This window comes from Carcharodon carcharias, chromosome 18 (assembly GCF_017639515.1).
Source record: "Carcharodon carcharias isolate sCarCar2 chromosome 18, sCarCar2.pri, whole genome shotgun sequence".
In the NCBI taxonomy this organism is placed as follows: domain Eukaryota; kingdom Metazoa; phylum Chordata; class Chondrichthyes; order Lamniformes; family Lamnidae; genus Carcharodon; species Carcharodon carcharias.
In genome coordinates this window covers 30736096-30755605 of record NC_054484.1, presented here as the reverse complement: position 1 = coordinate 30755605, position 19510 = coordinate 30736096, and the positions used below count along the sequence as shown (strand labels likewise).

The following is a 19510-nucleotide window of genomic DNA, read 5'->3' as shown; positions in this document are numbered from 1 at the left end:
TTCCTGCATGCTGACTGCCCTGCCTGTTGCTGGTTGAATACCCATTAATTACCCACTTCAGGGCCTCAATTAGCGGCGAGGTAGGAAGGCCGTCCACATGCTTTGCTGCCTGGATTCAATTGGAGCAGAGGCAGAAAGGTGACGGGGTCCCCACTCAGTCCCCTCCCACCCGATTAAATGCCCTTCCCCCACCTCCAAACCCGCCTTGAGTTGGGTTTGGGGGGGGGCCTTTAAATTCCACACACGTATTGGGAAATAGCTGAATTCAGTTGGGGTATCATGGGAGTCTACTAGTGCAGAGAATAAAAAAACTAGTTGTACTAACAGACTGCCATCTTAAAAAAATTACAGCCACAGCTGAAGTAAAACATTAAAAACATCAGCTTTCAAAATTTGTTATGACAACTTGTACTTTGTTCCTTGTTCGCAGTTACATTTCTAAAACATAGCAAAATCCCTACAAGATAAAATGGAAAAATCTGTAACATATGTCATACATTATGGCCTCTTTTAAAAAAAATAACAGTTTGACAAGGACTATTACTCTATGTCTGGATCCACTTTGCTTTGTTTAACAAAATGAGAAACTAAAGTGACATAAATTTAAAACAGTCCCCAGACATAGTGGGATCATATTATTTATAGTCAGGCTTGACATGACTCATTACGACAGTGCTCCAGTAGGTTCCACGGTGTATCAGTTGTTGAAAGTGATAGCATCTGACATATCTCACCGACCATAAAATGAGGCCAACTAATTGGAATGAATTTCATAGCATTGGATGAAATTTTGTTGCGCTATTTCAACATTCAATTTTGGAATTGTTCTGGTAACGATGGATGTGGGGCACATGGGTTTTAATGATTTATGTCAGAGTGGTAGAACCTTGGTTGGCAGCCAAGGTTTCGCACACATTTTCTCTGATCACTATGTGTTGGTGAATTGTAAACACAGTGAAAAGACATCCTTTGCTCACCATGACCAGCAAAATTGTAATAAGAAAAACGTCTTTACAATTTTTGGTGGCAAGAACAAATATGGGAAATCTTTGCTCATTGGTGAAATCTCCCCCGATGGCGACCACACAATTTCACTCAAGCCAATCAAAAGAGCTGGTGGCAATCCTACACATGTACGACCTCCTTCTGGGCTGTATTTTAATGTTAAGATAAGGAAAAGCTCTCCTCATAGCCATGCGCTTTTTTATAGCCAACACAACAGCAGCACTGGACTATCGTGAGCTGGACACAATACTCAGGTGAGGCCAAACCAGAGTTATTAAAGTGAGCTGCACAACCCCTGGGACAAAAGATGTTTTTAAATGGATAATGAAAAGGTGGGGAAATATTAAATCAGGTTGGGGGTCAGTTAGCTAAGTTGGCTGGATGGCTAGTGAGTGATGCCAACAGTGTGGGTTCAATTTCTGTACCGGCTGAGGTCATCCATGAAGGCCCCGCCTTCCCAACCTCACCGATCGTTTGAGGTGTGGTGGCCCTCAGGTTAAACTCACCACCAGTCATCTCTCTCTAGTGAGAAAGCAGCCTATGGTCCTCTGGGACTAAGGTGACTTTCACTTCACTTCATTTTTCTATTGGCAAGAATAGAAAGAAAAATAGCCATCATTGAAAAATATTACTTTGCATTACTATAACAGGGGCAGAATTTTGCCCTTGGCGAGCGAGTGAGCGTTGCATAATCTCCGTGAGGCACAGAGATGTCTCAGGGGGATGACGAGATATAAAAAGCTAAAAATATAATAAAACATGTCCCCTTATGTGACTCTGTCCGTGATGAGGTTTCCAAAAAAAAATGCAAAGGCCACTTGGTCTTTTCGTCTGCCCGCCAACCATTAGGTTAATTGTTTACGTAACAGCCTTAACAGTCCTTTCAATTGTCGGCGGGTGCACTGCTGGCTCCAGTGCGCACCCGCTGGCCAAACTATCATGTGACTGCACGTTGGCTTTGGCGTGCTCGGCCGACGTCAACGCGCGTCATTTCACACTCGAGCAGGTTGGGCGCACGCCCACCCGCCCACCAAGCAAAAATTTCTGCCCCAGGTGTTGAAGCAGTGGATTGACAACAAAGAGGAACAATATAAAATAAAGGTTAATGTTGAATCCTAGTCACTTGTCTGGTTGGACTTATGGACCCATGTTGCACGCTTGTTTTGGGATGGCCAAGTTGGTACCGTAGACAGAGTAGATCAGCAGACAGTTCTTAGGTAGAACACATTCTATTTATTTACAAAGGAACCCAACAGCTACACTTGTGTGCTTATAACTCAAACCCTGTCTCTACATTACAGACTCCAACTACAAACTGAGGTAGACTGCACGACTCTGCTCTTGGATACTAAGGTCATGTGATCTTCCATTGTAACATTCTTCTTAAAGGTATATGACACATCAGATTACCAGGTACAATTCTAAAGGGTGTAGGAGCAAAGAGAGCTGGGTGTATATGTGCACACATCATTGAAGGAGGAAGGGCAGGTTGAGAGAGTTGTTAATAAAGCATACGGGATCCTAGCCTTTATAAATGGAGGCACAGAGTACAAAAGGAAGGGAGATATGATAAACCCATATAAACCACTGGGTCAGCCTCAACTGGACTATTGCACCAAGCTCTAGGCACTACGTTTTAGGAAAGATGTGAAGGCATTAGAAGAGATCTAGAAAAGATTTATGAGAATGATTCCAAGGATGAGGAACTTCACTTACGTGGATAGATTGGAGAAGCTGAGACTGTTCTCTTTGGAGAAGAGAAGATTGAGAGGAGGCTTAATAGACGTATTCACAATCATGTAGGGTATAGAAAGAAGAGGGGTGGAAACTGTTTGCATTGACAGAAGGATTGAGAACTAGAGGATACTGATTTAAGGTGCTTGGCAAAAGAAGCAACTAAACATGAGGAAAAACCTTTTAATGCAGCGAGTCATTAGGATCTGGAATGCACTGCCTGAGAGTCTGGTGAAAGCAGATTCAATTAAGGGCTTCAAAAGAGCATTGGGTAATTATCTGAAAAGAAAAATATTGCAGGGCCATGGGGAAAAGGCAGGAGAGTGAGACTAAGTAAGTTGCTCTTACAGAGAGACAGCATGGACACGACAGGCCGAATGGGCTCCTTCTGTGCTATAACTACTCTATGATTCTATATCTTCATCTGTGACTTTCTGCAGGCCTGCTGCTTCATGTGTTAGTAGGGCTGATCTTATATCCGTGTTGGTGGTGATGCATTAGTTTATACTGGGAGTCCAAGTTGTTGTGGCAATATGCACTTTATTTTTACATGCATGTTGCAGCCTGGAACTATGGATAGTGACGCAAAAGGTTCTTTCTGTCCCATGGCTGACCAGGAATCTCTCCCGCTCTTCACTGCCTGCCATTGGCATATTGGAAATTGGCCTGATTTTAATCCATTCAAAACGCATCCACATAAACCTATCAACTCAAACAGAGTTAAAATCGGCTAAATTGTGTTTAAAAATCAAACTGTAGTAATATAGGTCTGCAGAGGTGGTTTATAATCGATCTGTGAAAATGGCTCTCAAGCAAGTTACTGCTCAGATTGTGGGCCTCATTGAAAGGTTAGTGCCTACTTCTGCTCTCACATCTTATGGCCTAATGACCACCCTTGACTAAAACATGTTCAAAGTCAAAATGAACAGTGATGGAGAACAAGATCCCCTGCAACATGCAAAAAAAGTGGTCCTGGGATTTGTCCGGGTTCTGTTTCTTTTCTGGTGTTTACGTGTGTCTGGATTCAATCTGTCTTGGAAATGGTGCTCTTACATTGCCCTAAGACGTTATTAAATTATTTTAAATTGTGAGATGCTTGATATGAGAGTTCCACGTGCTGAAAATCACTGAATTTATGTAACTGAGTTTCAACTTCTGATCCACTACATTTATATTCCTCAGAAAATATGTTCCAAGCAAGCAATGAAAGAGTGTCAGCTTACCTATTCTTCACAAATTGTTCAATTGATTCACATTAGCCTGCTGCATAATTGACACCATAACTACTATGATGGTTAGTCCATGATTGATCTCAAATGCTGTGACCATTTTCTCAAGGGCAATTAAGGATTGGCAATAAATGCTGGCCTTGCCAGTGATATGCATATCCCATGAACAAATATAAGAAATGCAGTTTAATCATGACTCAGTGAGTTAGGCTATTTCCTATTAAAAATACTACATTTGCTCCCCTAATGGTTCGACGGGTATATCTGGTGAGTAGTTGAGCCACTCAAGCTTGGTAGGTGACTAGTTCATCTCCAGTCTGTGAATAGTTGCCTGACCTTATGCCATGCAATAGGTGGGAGTTCTACAATTGGCCTCAGTCCCCTTGCATGAGGGAGAAGTAAATTAGTCAGTGTATCTGCTTATGGTCACTATCCAGTGACCCATTCTGAAAGTATGTGTGTGTGAACGCCAGGTAAGGACAAAACTGAGCTTGGTTGAAATTCACCCCTAGTTAAGTTGATTGTCAACACAAATTCAAGGCTTAATGACCACTGAAAGCAGATACTGGTGTTTGCATATCTTATCCCAGCAAGAAGGCAATGTCGTCAACACAGGAGGGGAGAGGATAGGAGAAAATTGTTGCATTTTTTCATCTAATACTTAAATGAAGAACATGTTGTCATTATTCTGGATGATCCTTTTATTTTTTTGCAAGATTTGCCTTAAGCCATTCCAGCCGAGCCTCCGCTCTCCTCTCCATATTAGTCCAGAGTCCCATTGCTGGAGTCCTGGCTTCAAGCTGACTGCTCACCCCCTTATAAATCCTGGATAGCAGGATTTATCCACTGCTAACTGGATAAATCATTCCCAGAAGCACTTGCATTAAAATGGCACTTGGAAGAATTATAATTGAAGTCCAAAAAATACATACACAAATGCTGATAAAGCATATACTGACAAATACAGAAACTTTTCAAATATATTGCGTATACACTGAGATCAGGTATGTACATTAAACTTATATAGATTGAACACAAATGAAACTAAAATTGGCAACTGGACTTCCTAGCTGAGATTTCCCTTTAAAAATGTTAAGGCGACTAATCCCTTAGTAACGCATATCGAAGAGCTGCATAATCTGCTATTATGTAATAAAATCCTTGATCTGTTATTACCTGATGAGAGATGGACAGGTAGGGGATTAAGGTCTTTATCCACCATTTTCTGATGCAAAGCTCTGAGGCTGAATGGCTCCACCGTGAATGGTAAAGTGCCAGTCAGCATCGCATATGTATTCACACCACTAAAAAGCAAAATTAAAGTTTTAGCACATGTGCCATTATCAAGCTGATAGATCTTTTACTCCCTTCCCTCTGCCCTACCCTGCCCCCACCCCATGTCCCACCACCTTCCCTGATCTATGCTGCACTGAGAGCTCACATTAGTTGCAAATCTGCAGATGAACTACAACAACCAGGCACATGAACATAGCCCAGGCGTTATTAATTCTCTGGAGTTTAGAAGAATGAGAGGTGCTCTCATTGAAACATACAAGATCCTGAGAGGTTGATTCCACATGCTCGGGAATCTTGAACACGGGGCCACAGTCTCAGGATAAGGGGTTGATCATTTAGGACTGAGAAGAGGAGAAAATTCTTCACTCTTAGGGTTATCATTGGGATTCTCTACCCAGAGGGTTGTTGGCTATATTTAAGGCTTGGATAGACAGATCTTTGGTCTTTCAGGGAATTAAGGGGTATGGGAAGTGGGCAGGAAAGTGAAGTTGAAGCCTAAAATTTGCCATGATTGTAATAAATGGAGGAGCAGGCTCAATGGGCCATATGGTCTACTCCTGCTCCTATCTCCAGTGATCTTGTGTGTAATTCCGCCGTTCCTTGAAATAAAAAAATCCCCCATCTTTGGGAACTGAAGTTGATCATTAGGAATGCCATGTAAATTGAGCTGGGACAGTTTTAACTGTATCCCCTCTGCAAAACATGATATGGGAAACATTGCGCTTCAAAAAATAACAGCAAATGTATCTGTCTGGAAAAAATATCATGGCCTACTCCTGGTCCTATGTTCTTATGTTCCTGATCCTGCTACTAATGCAGTGAAACTGTGAATGCAAAATAAGCGTTCAAACCCTTAATCAGCATAGAGATACAATATTTCTAAAGAGCAAGATAAGACAATAAAGCTGCAGATGTTTGTTTTCACTGAATGAATATTATTTAAACCTAGTTGCAAAATTAGTAAAGCACTTACATTGACCAAATATCCACTTTGGGACCATATTTCTTGCACGCTAAAAGCTCTGGAGCTGCGTAGGCCGGACTCCCGCACTGAGTACTGAAAGGATCAGAATAACCCAAAATACCAGCACAGTTACTCAATCCGAAATCTGGTGAATTGAAGGGAAGGGAGATCAAGATGAAGGTGGGCTTGTATAATCAGTCTCACAATACTATGATTTAGTATACACAGATCAAATGCAAAAAATTTCATTTTCTCAGTCTTGCCAGTTTATAGCCTCTTATATTAAGAATCAGTCATTATAAACTTCCTACTAAAATTAAGTAGTCAAATTCTATGTTCAACAAGATTTCTGTTTCATCCTATAATCTATTTGTATTTATTTAAAGATGTTGTTCCCCTGCAGAAATATGACTTTGAATTTGAAAAAAATTCATAAGTTTGAAAAAAACAATTGCATTAATTCCAAAGTACTTTGAATTAGCAGCAGTAGACCATATTGCTAAAATTTAACATTACTCTTTCGTAAAATTTCTCTTTCAGAATTAATTGTAAAACATGCGCTTATATAACTTCTTAAGGTCAAAACTTCTCAAACGCTTCCCAGAATGAATGGCGTTTGAAGTACTGTTAATGTTGTTATGTCGTTACAAATTGCATCCAGAACCAATAGTTCACCTCTCATTGCTAGTATCCAATTCACCATTCATTAATCTCAAGAATTCTGGTCTTTTTCCCTGAACAAATTTCACAATGTAAATTTAGAAAAACAAAAATGCTGAAATACACAGCAGGTTGATCAAAATCTCAAAGAGAAAATTCAGGTTAACATTTTGGGTGTGAACCTCTCTTCAAGACAACAGTCCCACCCAAAACATTAATGTACCTCTTCTTTGTCAAATACTAACTGACCTGCCAAGGTTTTTAGTATTCTGATCTCATTTCATATTTCTAGTATTTAAGGTTTTCCCTCTCAACTCTTCCCAATTGTTGCTTTCCAATTTCAACTTGCGCCACTGAACCTCTCCTAGAACAATGTTCTAATTTTTGTTTAACTCCTCTCAATCTTTCTAACTTCACAGGACAGTATTCCCTTCCAACTTTCCTTTGAAGTGAAACAGCTACCCCGTCAAATTGAAAAAGGATCTATCCCCTCCCAGCTCGGAACATTTGTTGACAGTGTACCTATTAATTTTATATTGTTCTTTTCATCCAGTAAAAGGTTTTCAATCTTCAGATCCCTGCAAAACAAAACGAAACTCAAGAACTCATTCAGAAAGCCTGTTACAGCGGAACATGGAAATAGCTATATTATCTTATACTAATATTAATGACCTACACCTTGGTGTACAGGGCACAAATTCAAAGCTTGTGTGTGATACGAAACTTGGAAGTATTGTGAACTTTGAGGAGGATAATTTAGAACTTCAAAAGACATAGACAAGCTGGTGGAACAGGTGATCAATGAAGTTCAATGTGGAGAAATGTGATGTGATTCATTTCTGTAGGAAGAACACGGAGAGACAATATAAAATAAAGGGTACAACTCTAAAGGGGATGCAGGAGCAAAGCGACCTAGGTGTGTATGTGCATAACTCATTGAAGGTGGCAGGACAAGTTGAGAGGGCAGTTAATAAAGCATACAGTATCCTAGGCTTTATTAACAGCTGCATAGAGCACAAGAGCAAGAAGGTTATGTTGAGCTTGTATAGTACACAAGTTCAGCCTCACCTGGAGTATTGCATCCAATTCCGGGCATCACACTTAAGGAAGGACATGAAGGCTTTGGAGAGAATGCAGAAAAGACTCACAAGAATGTTTCCAGGGATGAGGAACTTCAGTTATGAAGGCAGATTGGAGAAGTTGGGACCCTTTTCCTTGGAGACAAGAAGGCTGAGAGGAGATCTGATAGAGGTATTCAAAATCATGAGGGGTCTGGACAGGGCAGACAGGGAGAAACTGTTCCCACTGCTGAAAGGATCAAGAACAAGAGGGCACAGGTTTATAATAATTGGCAAAAGAAGCAAAAGCGATAGGAGAAAAACTTTTTCAGTGAATAGTAAGAGAATGGTGGAGGCAGGTTTAATTGAAGTATTTAAAAGGGAGTTAGTGTTATCTGAAAAGGAAGAATTTACAGGGTTGTAGGGAGAAGGCAGGAGAATGGCACTAGGTGAACTGTTCATTCGGAGAACTGGTGCAGACACAGTGGGCGAATGGCTTCCTTCTGCATTGTAACAATTTTGTGAACTTTGAACTAAAATTATTGGAAAAAAAATTACCATACTTCAGGAACCTAAAGAGAGTTGTCGTCAAAGTAATGAAGTTATTCTAAAAATATGTAATTACTCAAGGTCAGTACTTTCACAAAATGTGAATGAAGCTGTTGAATACAGGGTGAAGTGTTTATTGTCTGTTAAACATGAGTGTTGCTCTGGGGAGCTGTCAGACTTGTTTTTGGTAAGTTAGGCATTGCTGGTTGAAAATAAATGAAAAATAGCTTCTTTCTCTTCCCCTGACGTATTATTTTATGGCAACAATTAATAAATCATCATTGATGTACTTTTAATGGCTAAGTGCACCACATGAAAGTCCAGAGAGTTTGCAGCAGATCTAGGTTAAAATTCCAATAAAATGCTGGTTTTAATATACTGTTAAATTTGTATGCTTCAAATTTCTGTGTGTGCTATTTAACTAAGAAGTTAATCAATTAGTTAAAAAAGGGAAAACAGAGAATTGATGCAAATACGTTAATTAATCAGTGCACAGAGCAAACTTTCTGGTGTGGCAGCGCCTCAGCCTTAGACCAACGCAGGTATGTACGGTTTGTGACTGTGATAAATGGTTCTTCCAGTGTCACTTCCAAGTTCTGATTGGAATCCCAGAATAAATTTAAATATAGTAATTTCAAGTCCTAACATGAATCAGATTCTTGGAAATAATTTGACATTCTTTTGTCCCGTATATGAGGTTATCAGTTACATAGAAAAGTATGTATAGTGTTATGGATTCTCATTGACCAAAATGAGATGAATCATCTGTGCAAGAAAGTGCAATAATAATAGTCATTTGGTAGGTTCAATTTAACCTTCAGTATGGTGCTCATTAGGATGATGGTTTGTTCAAAACTATATGTAATTTTTTTGCACATTCATTGTGGAGAATGAGCTTCAATTGTCCAAATTTCTGATTGGGCCAGCTATTTTTGGTGGGGGTGGGCCACCATCCTTAATTGGTCAATGATCTTGGCAACAGACTCTCATTTGGCAATATGCCTCCCCATGTCCCAAATAAGGATCACCTCCTGCTCTTGGCGCCTGTGGCAAGACTTCTGCCATCTCCAGAAAATTCATCCCTCAGTTATGGAACCAGTCATATGTGTTATTCACAATAAGAGGTTGCAGTGAAATAATTAATCCAGGCTGGTCTTTTGTTCAAGCTGGTTTATTTTCAAGACGACTCCTCAGTGCTACTGACTTCCAAGTTGCTTCCACACAAAGTGTTCCAGCTGTATCTTTTTATTCAGTTCAGATGGGATAATCAATGCCCATCACTTGTTTAACTAGCAATTGCCTTTAACAAGGTGATGGCCACGCACTGTGATTATTTATACATTGACAAGACCGACCAAAATACTAGAACATCAGAACATAACAAATTGGAGCAGGAGCAGCCATTTGGCACTTTGAACCTGCTTTCCCATTCAGTAAGGTCCTGGCTGATCATCTACTTTAACTCCACCTCTCTGTGTTGTCCTTATATGGGCTGCAGCAGTTCAAGAAGGCAGCACACCACCACCTTCTCAAGGGCAACTAAGGATGGGAAATAAATGCTGGCCCAGCCAGCGAAGTCCACATCCCATGAATGAATTAAAAAAACCCTTGATTCCCTTAGTGTTCAAAAATCTATCAATCTCAGCCCTGATTATACTCAATGGTTTGAATTTTACGCTCCCCCACCATGGGCAGAGCATGAAATTGAAGGTACAGGATTCCCTCCAGGTTCCCACCCCACACAACGATTTTATGCTGGGGCGGGCAAGGCCTCAAACGGGAAGCCCGCCCATGCCCCAATTAAGGCCCTCAAATAGCAAATTAACGGCCACTTAACGGCCGCTTCCTGCCCAGCATGAATCTTCAGGCTGGCGGAAGAATTGAACCCCCGTGGGGGAAGCCCGGAATACACCAAAAATACATCCAGGGTGGGAAGGTGCGGTGTGGGGGAGGTGGGGGCATCTCCAACAGAAGCCCCTATTGAAGTCAGACACGCACTCCACACGTACCCCCACCAACTTAAGGTCCGACAGCCTCTGGACCTCCTCCTTCTTCACCTAGGCCGATCCCCCGAGATCCCAATTGCCCTCCTCACACACCCACACCCCGTCCCTGCCCCACCAGGCATTCCCTACTCTCCCCACCCTGGGACACCCTGAATTTACCTGGGCCTCAGGTTCCTGGATTTAGTCTTCAACGTCTTTGTGAACTTCCTTTTCTGTCCACTGCAGCGCTGTTGGCCATCTAAAGCAGGACTTCCCCCCGAGTGAGGAGCAGTCAATTAATGCTCGTTGAAACATAAATTTGCTGTGGGGCATTTAGAGTTAGCGGGGACCTCGCTGACTCTTTGGATGGCGGGAAACAAGACCTTGCCATCCAAAAAATTCAGGCCAATGGCTAAGCATCTGCAGCCCTGTGGAATTGAGAATTCTAAAGATTTACAACCCTTTGAATGAAGAAAGTTCTCATTTCAGTCCTAAATGGATGACTCCTTATTCTGAAATTGTTACCTCTAGTTCTAGATTCCTGTGCCAGAGAAATACCCTCCTAGCATCTACCTTGTCAAGCCCCTTAAGAAATTTATGTGTTTCAATACAATCCTCTCTTATTCTTCTAAATTCTAGAGAATATGGGTCCAATTCCTCCTCACAAAACAATCCCCTCATCCCAGGAATCAATCTAGTGAACCTTCGTTACACCTCCTCTAAGGCAATCCATAATTAAGGAAACTAAAGTGTTATTTCCTGGTCTTATACATTCTGTGTGTTTCTTTGATTTAAAAGCAATAAATATAACATTTTTCTAGGCTATGAACACATTTCTAAAATAAATGCCATATGAAGTTTCAGAGAATGTAATTAAAGATAATTTATATCTTTGTAGCATAAAGGCTTAGTTTAGTGGCAAATCCTTCTTGAAATATTTAACAGGCAATTAACCCTATAGCACAGATTTTCACAGAGCTAGGCCGACTACAGAGGCCCTTAAAAATGGTGGGACCCAATTCCAGGATTCCCGCCCTCATTCCTGGAGCCAGCAATTTTCACTAGCACAGAATTAGGGTGCAGGTAGTGGCTCGCAACCTGCTCTCCTGATCTTGCTGGCTCCATTGTGGGGGTAGGCATCTCATACCGCCCCCTCCCCTGCACCCAACCCCGCAATTTTCATGGAGTCCACCAGCTTGTCGAGTATTCGTGGTTCCTGGCTCCTCAGAGGATTCATGAACAATTGTCTGAATTCAGGAATCTTTTGAAAGGTGAGTTTGAAAGCTCTTACCCATGCAACTTCATATTCCCCATGCCCCCTCCATGCCCCTTCAATGCTTCTATGCACCTTCCATGCCCCCTGCATCCTCCATGCCCACTCACCCAGTATGCATTATGTATGGAACCAATGCACCCATATAATAACAATGGTAAGTCCTGAAATACTCATAAAAAAAACATTTGGAAATATGCTTTAAAAGATCTGTTGCTTCTATAACCTTGTAAAAGTGTCAGTCAGACACTGCCATTTATAGGTTCAATAACAGAAGCTTTACACCGCTTAGTACCTGTTAATCTTGCCCAAATCAACGCATGGACATTGAAAAAAAAAGTTTAAAGAAATAATAGCTTATTACAACCTCATAAAGATGTCAATCAATCAAAGCTAACACTCCACTTCAACCTGTGCAAACACACTCTTGCTGAGCTGACCCCATTAGTGAATCTTGGAAATCAGCCAAGCATTCATAATGAGACCATCTGGAAAAACAGATATCTGGCTATCTGTTTCTGTTGCTCTCACCCCACCTCCCTGGAGTGAAAATAGTACAGGCAGGGCCATTTATATAAAGATAGATCTGTTGAGTTGGGAGATTTTCTGACTCAAGCTTCCACCTCATTAGCAAAAATGTGGCCCTATGCATCTAAAAAAATCAAACAATTTCAGCACATCCCTTAGAAAGGGCAGACACATTGAATAATCACTAGAATGTGAAAATCATGAAAAGAGCTGAAATTACAACCTGTTTTAAGTTGTGAATTGTGAAATGGAAATCATTAACTCAAAACACAAAATTGTTTAAATATGCACAAAGTAAAGATACATGTTTCAACATCTGACAAGTTATTTTTGCAACATAGACATAAATGGGTCTTTTTCTGGTTGGCAAGATGTAATGAATGGTGTGCCTTAGGGATCAATGCTGGGGCCTCAGCTTTTTGGAATTTATATGAATGACTTGGATGAAGAGATTGAAGGTATCGTTGCTAAATTTGCTGATGACACAAATATAGGTATGATAGTAAGAGGCGAAGAGGACATAAGAAGGCTATAAAGGGATATACATAGGTTAAATGAGTGGGCAAAGACCTGGAAAATGGAGTATGATCTGGGAAAATGTGAAATTCTCCATTTTGGCAGGAAAAATAAAAAAGAAATGTATTATCTAAATGGTGAGAGATTGCACAGGCCCGAAATGCTGAGGGATCTAGGGGTCCGAGTGCATGAATTGCAAAAGGCTAGTATGCAGGCACAGCAAGTAACTATGAATGCTAATAGAATGCTATCATTTATTGCAAGTGTAATTGAATATAAAAATAGGGAGGTTATCCTTCAGTTATACAGGATATTGGTGAGACCACATCTGGAGTACTGTGTACAGTATTGGTCTCCAAATTTAAGGAAGGATGTAAGTGCGCTCGAAGCAGTTCAGAGAATATTTACTAAACTAATACTTGGATTGGGCAGGTTGTCTTATGAGGAAAGGCTGGACAGATTGGATTTGTATCTGCTGGAGTTTTAAAGAGTAAGAAGCAACTTGATTGAAACATATAAGATCCTGAAGGATCTTGACAAGATCAATGTGCAGAGGATGTTTCCTCTTGTGGGACAATCTAGTACGAAGTGCCACTATTTAAAAATAAGTGGTTGCCCATTTAGGACAGAGATGAGGAGACATTTTTTTCTCTGAGTGTTGTGAGTCTTTGGAACTCTCTTCCTGAAAAGGCAGTGGAAGCAGAGTCTTTGAATATTTTTAAGGCAGAGCTAAATAGATTGTTGATAAACAAGGAGGTGAAAAGTTATCGGAAGAATGTGGAGTTGAGGTTACAATCAGATCAGCCATGATCTCATTGAATGGCAGAGCAGGCTTGAAGGGCTGAGTGGCCTACTCCTGCTCCTAAGTTGTGTGTTCGTATGTACATTTTGCACAATTATTTTCCAAATCATTGAAGAAAATATGTCATAAGACAAAGCTAATCAGTCCATTGAAGCTCATCTCTCTCATAAATTTTCCCATCACAATACCAGCATCACACTATCAACATGAATCTAACACGCCCAAATGTTTTTACTTCCATTATCTTATTTGGCAGCTTGTTCCAAATATGATCACTGTTTGAATAAAGATGTTTGTTATGCTATGCATTCAACATTTACTTTATCACGTCTCCATTTATATTCCACTTTCTTTGAACAGTTTTAATAGGATTGACAGAAAATAGACTTAAAAGCCCTTCCATCATCCCACCTGCAGTTTCAAGGTATTTCTGCTGATATACCTTCAAGTATTGGCATGTCTTTTTGATGTTAAGTACAGAACCCCTCAGCAAATGTGCATTCAGGGTAGGCATTGTGATGGTTGCAATGCTCGATGATGATAACATCTTATTGGATTGTTTTATAAGGTCACAATTAGAACATAGAGCTGTTACACGCACACACGCACACACACACACACATACCTGTGGACCACTCCAGCTCGGTGTAGATGCTCCACTGCTAGAGTGAGCTGCCTGATGTATCGGCGTGCCTCTGCTTCTTCCAGTATTTTTCTGTCATATATTTTGTGCATCAAGTTGCCTCCTATGCATAACTCCATTACCAAGTAGTAGCTATTCTCTGTTTCTAATATGTCCAAAAGCTGTGTAATATTCGGATGCCTGATCATTTGATGAATTTGCCCTTCTCTTCGTAGGTTCTTTGTTACATAGGAGTCTTTCTTGGCTTTCTTCTTATCAATAACTTTCACAGCCACCTAACAATTTACAGAAGTTATGATTAATGTTCAATATAGAGACCACTCCAGCCTCTGTATTTAGCTAACTGACTAGTTAATTCCATTTGGAAAGATAATAATTTATAATAAAAAAAGGATGCCATGCTGTCACTTAGATTTCATAAGTATATGAAATGTTCAGACTATGTCCACTTGAACTGTGGAAAAACCCAACAGTACAATTATACAGTCTGGAGAGTGCATTTAGAATTATATATTGTAGCACTAAGTAAAGTATTCATGATTACGGATCTGTGAGAGACAGTAACAATTTCATAATGAATTAAGAGCATTACACAAGGTGTACAATGTACAACATTAAAGCATTATTGACTTACAGTAATTATTTTCTTTAATAATTCAGACCCATCATGTTGAATAGTTCTGGCAACAACAATGAATGCATCCATTTCTCAAAACATGTTTTACAGATTCTGATACTTGTGATTGTAATTGAGTTTGCTAAAAAAAAGGCATGCTATTGAAGCTTTTCATCTAGCACTCCACAGGACACATGCAAGAATGCCAATTTTCAAAGGGAAAACCATTTAAACTGCGTGAGAAAAACAGCGCTGATAGGTTGGCGAGTCAGCTCTGATTAGGCAAGGCATTGCTATGGTGAATGCACCAGGGAGCTATTGTTCCCCCTTTTGTTTATTCAGAAACAGGTGCAATGCCTGGACATATTTCTTTTGCCTGCGGAGGACAGGTACCTGCATATGAAAATATGTGGCTTCTAACAAGCTAAGTAAGCCACATCGTGACCCCAACTGATAACCTTAAATTGGTTCTTAGTATAATTTTTAGCATACTTAGGATTGATCAGCAAGTGCTGTCCAATCACGGAAACACATCTAAAATTAGACATTATATGCTGAGTTTCGCAAGCTTGGTTGAATATAGTCAGCACTCGGCCAGTTGGAAACAGCTGAAGGGTCAAGCCGTTTGATACAATCTGCCAGTCATTGGGAGGTATGGCCTATGTACGTGGCATCACACAGGCATTGAAACTGATATACCACATCACTCATTTGTGTGGCTTGATGGCAGCATCCTGTTAGTGAAACCACCACTCGTATTGCCACTGCATAGTAGCAGTGTGAAACAGCTAGCTTCATCTGTTGCTCAAACCTTTGAGATATTTTACCCTTCCAGGGTAATTTGAGGTAGACTGGCAACTTTTCAGGTCCAAAAATAGCAGCCTTAGGCCCATTCATGTGCGCGATATACAGCAAGCTATACTTACTGCCTACCACACAAATGTGAAACATGGTTAATGAATTTCAGTGCCGCTGTGATGTCAGGTACATAGGCCATGTGTCCCAATGACTGATGGATCATACCAAACGGCATGTCCCTTCAGCTGTTTACAATAGGCAGAGTGCTGATCTTACTCAGCCAACCAGTGCTTGCAAAACTCAGAACATAATGTCTAACATTAGCTGTGATTCCACAATTGAGCAACACTTGCTGAACAATCCCTAGTTTGCCACAAATTACACTAACAATTTAGCTGGGCTCACATTATAGCTCACTTACACGTGCTAGATTCTACATATATTCATTTGTAAGGACCTATCCTCAGCAGGCTAAAGGAAGATGTCCAGATATTGCACCTTTTTTACAAACTGCCAACCAATCAGAATGCCTTTTCTCATGCAGTATAAATTGTTGTTCCCTTTGAAGTTTTGTACTTTTGTGTCTGTCCTGTTGAGTGTAAGACGAAAAGCTGCAACAGCATGTCACTTCTTTTCAGCAATACTTTTGACTGTGATCCCAACTAGTTATATCAAGTCAATGGTGGTCATTTTGCATTTGATCCAAACTCACCTTGTTCTCACCTTGAAATCTTCAATCAAATCACCCCTTAACCTACTAAATTCCAGAAAATACAACCCTAGTTTGTGTAATCTCTTCTTGAAATTTAAGTATTGGAATTAAGGGTATCATATTGGTAAATCTATGCTGCACTCCAAAACCAATATATTCTCCCTAAGGTGTGGTGCCCAGACTGCTCACAGTGCTCCAGGTGTGCTCTAACTAGGGCTTTGCATAGATGAAGTATGACTTCTATCCCCTTGTATTCTAGCACTCTAGATATAAAGACTAGAGATTCCATTAGCTTGCATGATTTTCTGTACCTGTTCATAACATTTTAATGACCTATGTAACAGGGTCTTCAAAGATCTTTAAACCTCCACTGTTTCTAGCTTTTTACCATTTATAAAGTACCCTGTTCTATCCTTTTTATGTCCAAAGTGGATGGTCTCACATTTGCCTGTATCCATTTGCCATAGCTTTGCCCATTTTAATTTATTAATACCTTTTTGTAATTTTATGCTTCCACCCACACTGCTTACAATGCCATCTATGTTAAACTTGTTTATATGACATTCTATCCTTCATCTAAGTCATTAATGAATACAGTGAGTAGTTGAGGCTCCAACACAGATCCGTGCAGGACACCACTAGTCACATCCTGCCAATTAGAGTACCTCCTATCATCCCTAATCTTTGTCTCCTGCCACTCAGCCAATTTGCCTTCATTTCCATGAATTTCAACTTTAGCTATCTGTCTCTTATGAGGGATGTTATCAAATGCCTTCTGGAAGTCCATGTATTTGTATAATTCTGAGCTCACCAAGAAATTAAATGTGTTTGATGCTGCCATCAATTGACTTTGATTTATCTAATCATGTCTTAATTTGAAAATAAGTTGAAATTTAATTGCAAGAAGGCACATTTAACACGTATTGATGGTCAACTATGCAAAGTGTTACCAGTGGATAAAGGGGGTGGGGGGAGTTTTGACTCGCCAATATGCTTGAAGCAAGGGTGGGGCAGTTGCTGGTAGCATGTCGGAAACTTGGAAATAAGTGCTACATGTCTGTCAGCGGTATTTTAGTCCAACCATTGCATTTTCATCGGTCTTTGTTGCTTCCCCAACCAATTTTATGTTGAGCGGATGTGATGATGATCCACATAACATAACAAATAGGAACTGGAGTAGACCATTTGGCCCTCGAGCCTGTTCCGCCATTCAATAAGATCATGGCTGAACTTCCTGTGTTTCGATTTCCACATTCCCATCTAACACCGATAACCTTTGATTGCCTTGCCCAACAAGAATCTACCTACACAAAAACAAAAAATACCTGGAAAAGCTCAGCAGATCTGGCAGCATCTGCGGAGAGGAACACAGTTAACGTTTCAAGTCCGTATGACTCTTCAACAGAACTAAGTAAAGATAGAAAAGAGGTGAAATATAAGCTGGTTTGGGGTGGGGGGTGGAGGAGGGTAGAGCTGGAGAAGGTTGGTGGGGGGGGGCGCCAAAAGATGTCATAGACAAAAGGACAAAGAGGTGTTGAGGTGGTGATATTATCTAAGGAATGTGCTAATTAAGGGTAGAAAGCGGGACAAGTAAGGTACAGATAGCCCTAGTGGGGGTGGGGTGAAAGAATCGAAATGGGCTAAAAGGTAGAGATAAAACAATGGATGGAAATACATTTAAAAATAATGGAAATAGGTGGGAAAAGAAAAATCGATATAAATTATTGGGAAAAAAAGGGGGGAATTGGAAAGGGGGTGGGGATGGAGGAGAGAGCTCATGATCTAAAATTGTTGAACTCAATATCCAGTCCGGAAGGCTGTAAAGTGCCTAGTCGGAAGATGAGGTGCTGTTCCTCCAGTTTGTGTTGAGCTTCACTGGAACAATGCAGCAGGCCAAGACAGACATGTGGGCATGAGAGCAGGGTGGAGTGTTGAAATGGAAAGCGACAGGGAGGTCTGGGTCATGCTTGCGGACAGACCAAAGGTGTTCTGCAAAGCGGTCGCCCAGTCTGCGTTTGGTTTCTCCAATGTAGAGGAAACCGCATTGGGTGCAACGAATGCAGTAGATTAAATTGAGGGAAGTGCAAGTGAAATGCAGCTTCACTTGAAAGGAGTGTTTGGGCCCTTGGGTGGTGAGGAGAGGGAAAGTAAAGGGGCAGGTGTTGCACCTTCTGCGGTTACATGGGAAGGTGCCGTGGGAGGGGGTTGAGGTGTAGGGGGTGATGGAGGAGTGGACCAGGGTGTCCCAGAGGGAACGATCCCTGCGGAATGCCAGCGGGGGGGTGAAAGGAAGATGTGTTTGGTGGTGGTATCATGCTGGAGTTGGCAGAAGTGGTGGAGGATGATCCTTTGAATACGGAGGCTGGTGAGGTGATAAGTGAGGACAAGGGGGATCCTATCATGTTTCTGGGAGGGAGGAGAAGGCGTGAGGGCGGATGCGTGGGAGATGGGCCGGACACAGTTGAGGGCCCTGTCAACCACCATGGGTGGAAAACCTCGGTTAAGGAAGAAGGAAGACATGTCAGAGGAACTGTTTTTGAAAGTTGCATCATCAGAACAGATGCAATTGAGGCGAAGGAACTGAGAGAATCTACCCACCTCTGCCTTAAAAATATTCAATGACCCTGCCTCCACCACCTTCTGAGGCAGAGAATTCCAAAGTCGCACAACCCTCTGAGAGAGAAAAAAAAATTCTCCTCATCTCTGTCCTAAAAGGGTGACCACTAATTTTAAAACAGTGCCCTCTTGTTCTGGATTCACGCACAAGACGAAATATCCTTTTGACATCCACCTTGTCAAGGCCATTCAGGATCTTGTATACTTCAATCAAATCACCCCTCACTCTTCTAAACTCCAGTGGAAACAAGCCCAGTCTGTCCAATCTTTCCTCATAAGACAACCCGCTCATTCCAGGTATCAATCTAGTAAATCACCTCTGAACCGCCTCCAATGCATTTACACCCTTCCTTAAACAAGGAGACCAAAACTGCACACAGTAATCGAGGTGTGGTCTCACCAATACCCTGTGTAACTGAAGTATAACATCCTTACTTTTATATTCAATCCCTCTGGTAATAAAGGATAGCGTTCCATTCGCCTTCTTGACATCGACATGAGTCGATTTTAACTCCAATTTAAAGGA

The 19510-nt window shown here is 41.0% G+C and overlaps 1 protein-coding gene across 1 annotated transcript in view; it reads right to left on the bottom strand.

The window, feature by feature from the left end:
• Positions 1-19510, bottom strand: part of hunk (hormonally up-regulated Neu-associated kinase) — a 68523-nt gene that overhangs the window by 38942 nt on the left and 10071 nt on the right. Inside the window, exons 2-5 of the mRNA XM_041210694.1 lie at positions 14225-14517; positions 7411-7466; positions 6238-6373; positions 5145-5272 (exon numbers count right to left, since the gene is read on the bottom strand). Coding sequence (XP_041066628.1) covers positions 5145-5272; positions 6238-6373; positions 7411-7466; positions 14225-14517 — 613 coding nt within the window. The remainder of the gene's footprint in view (positions 1-5144; positions 5273-6237; positions 6374-7410; positions 7467-14224; positions 14518-19510) is intronic.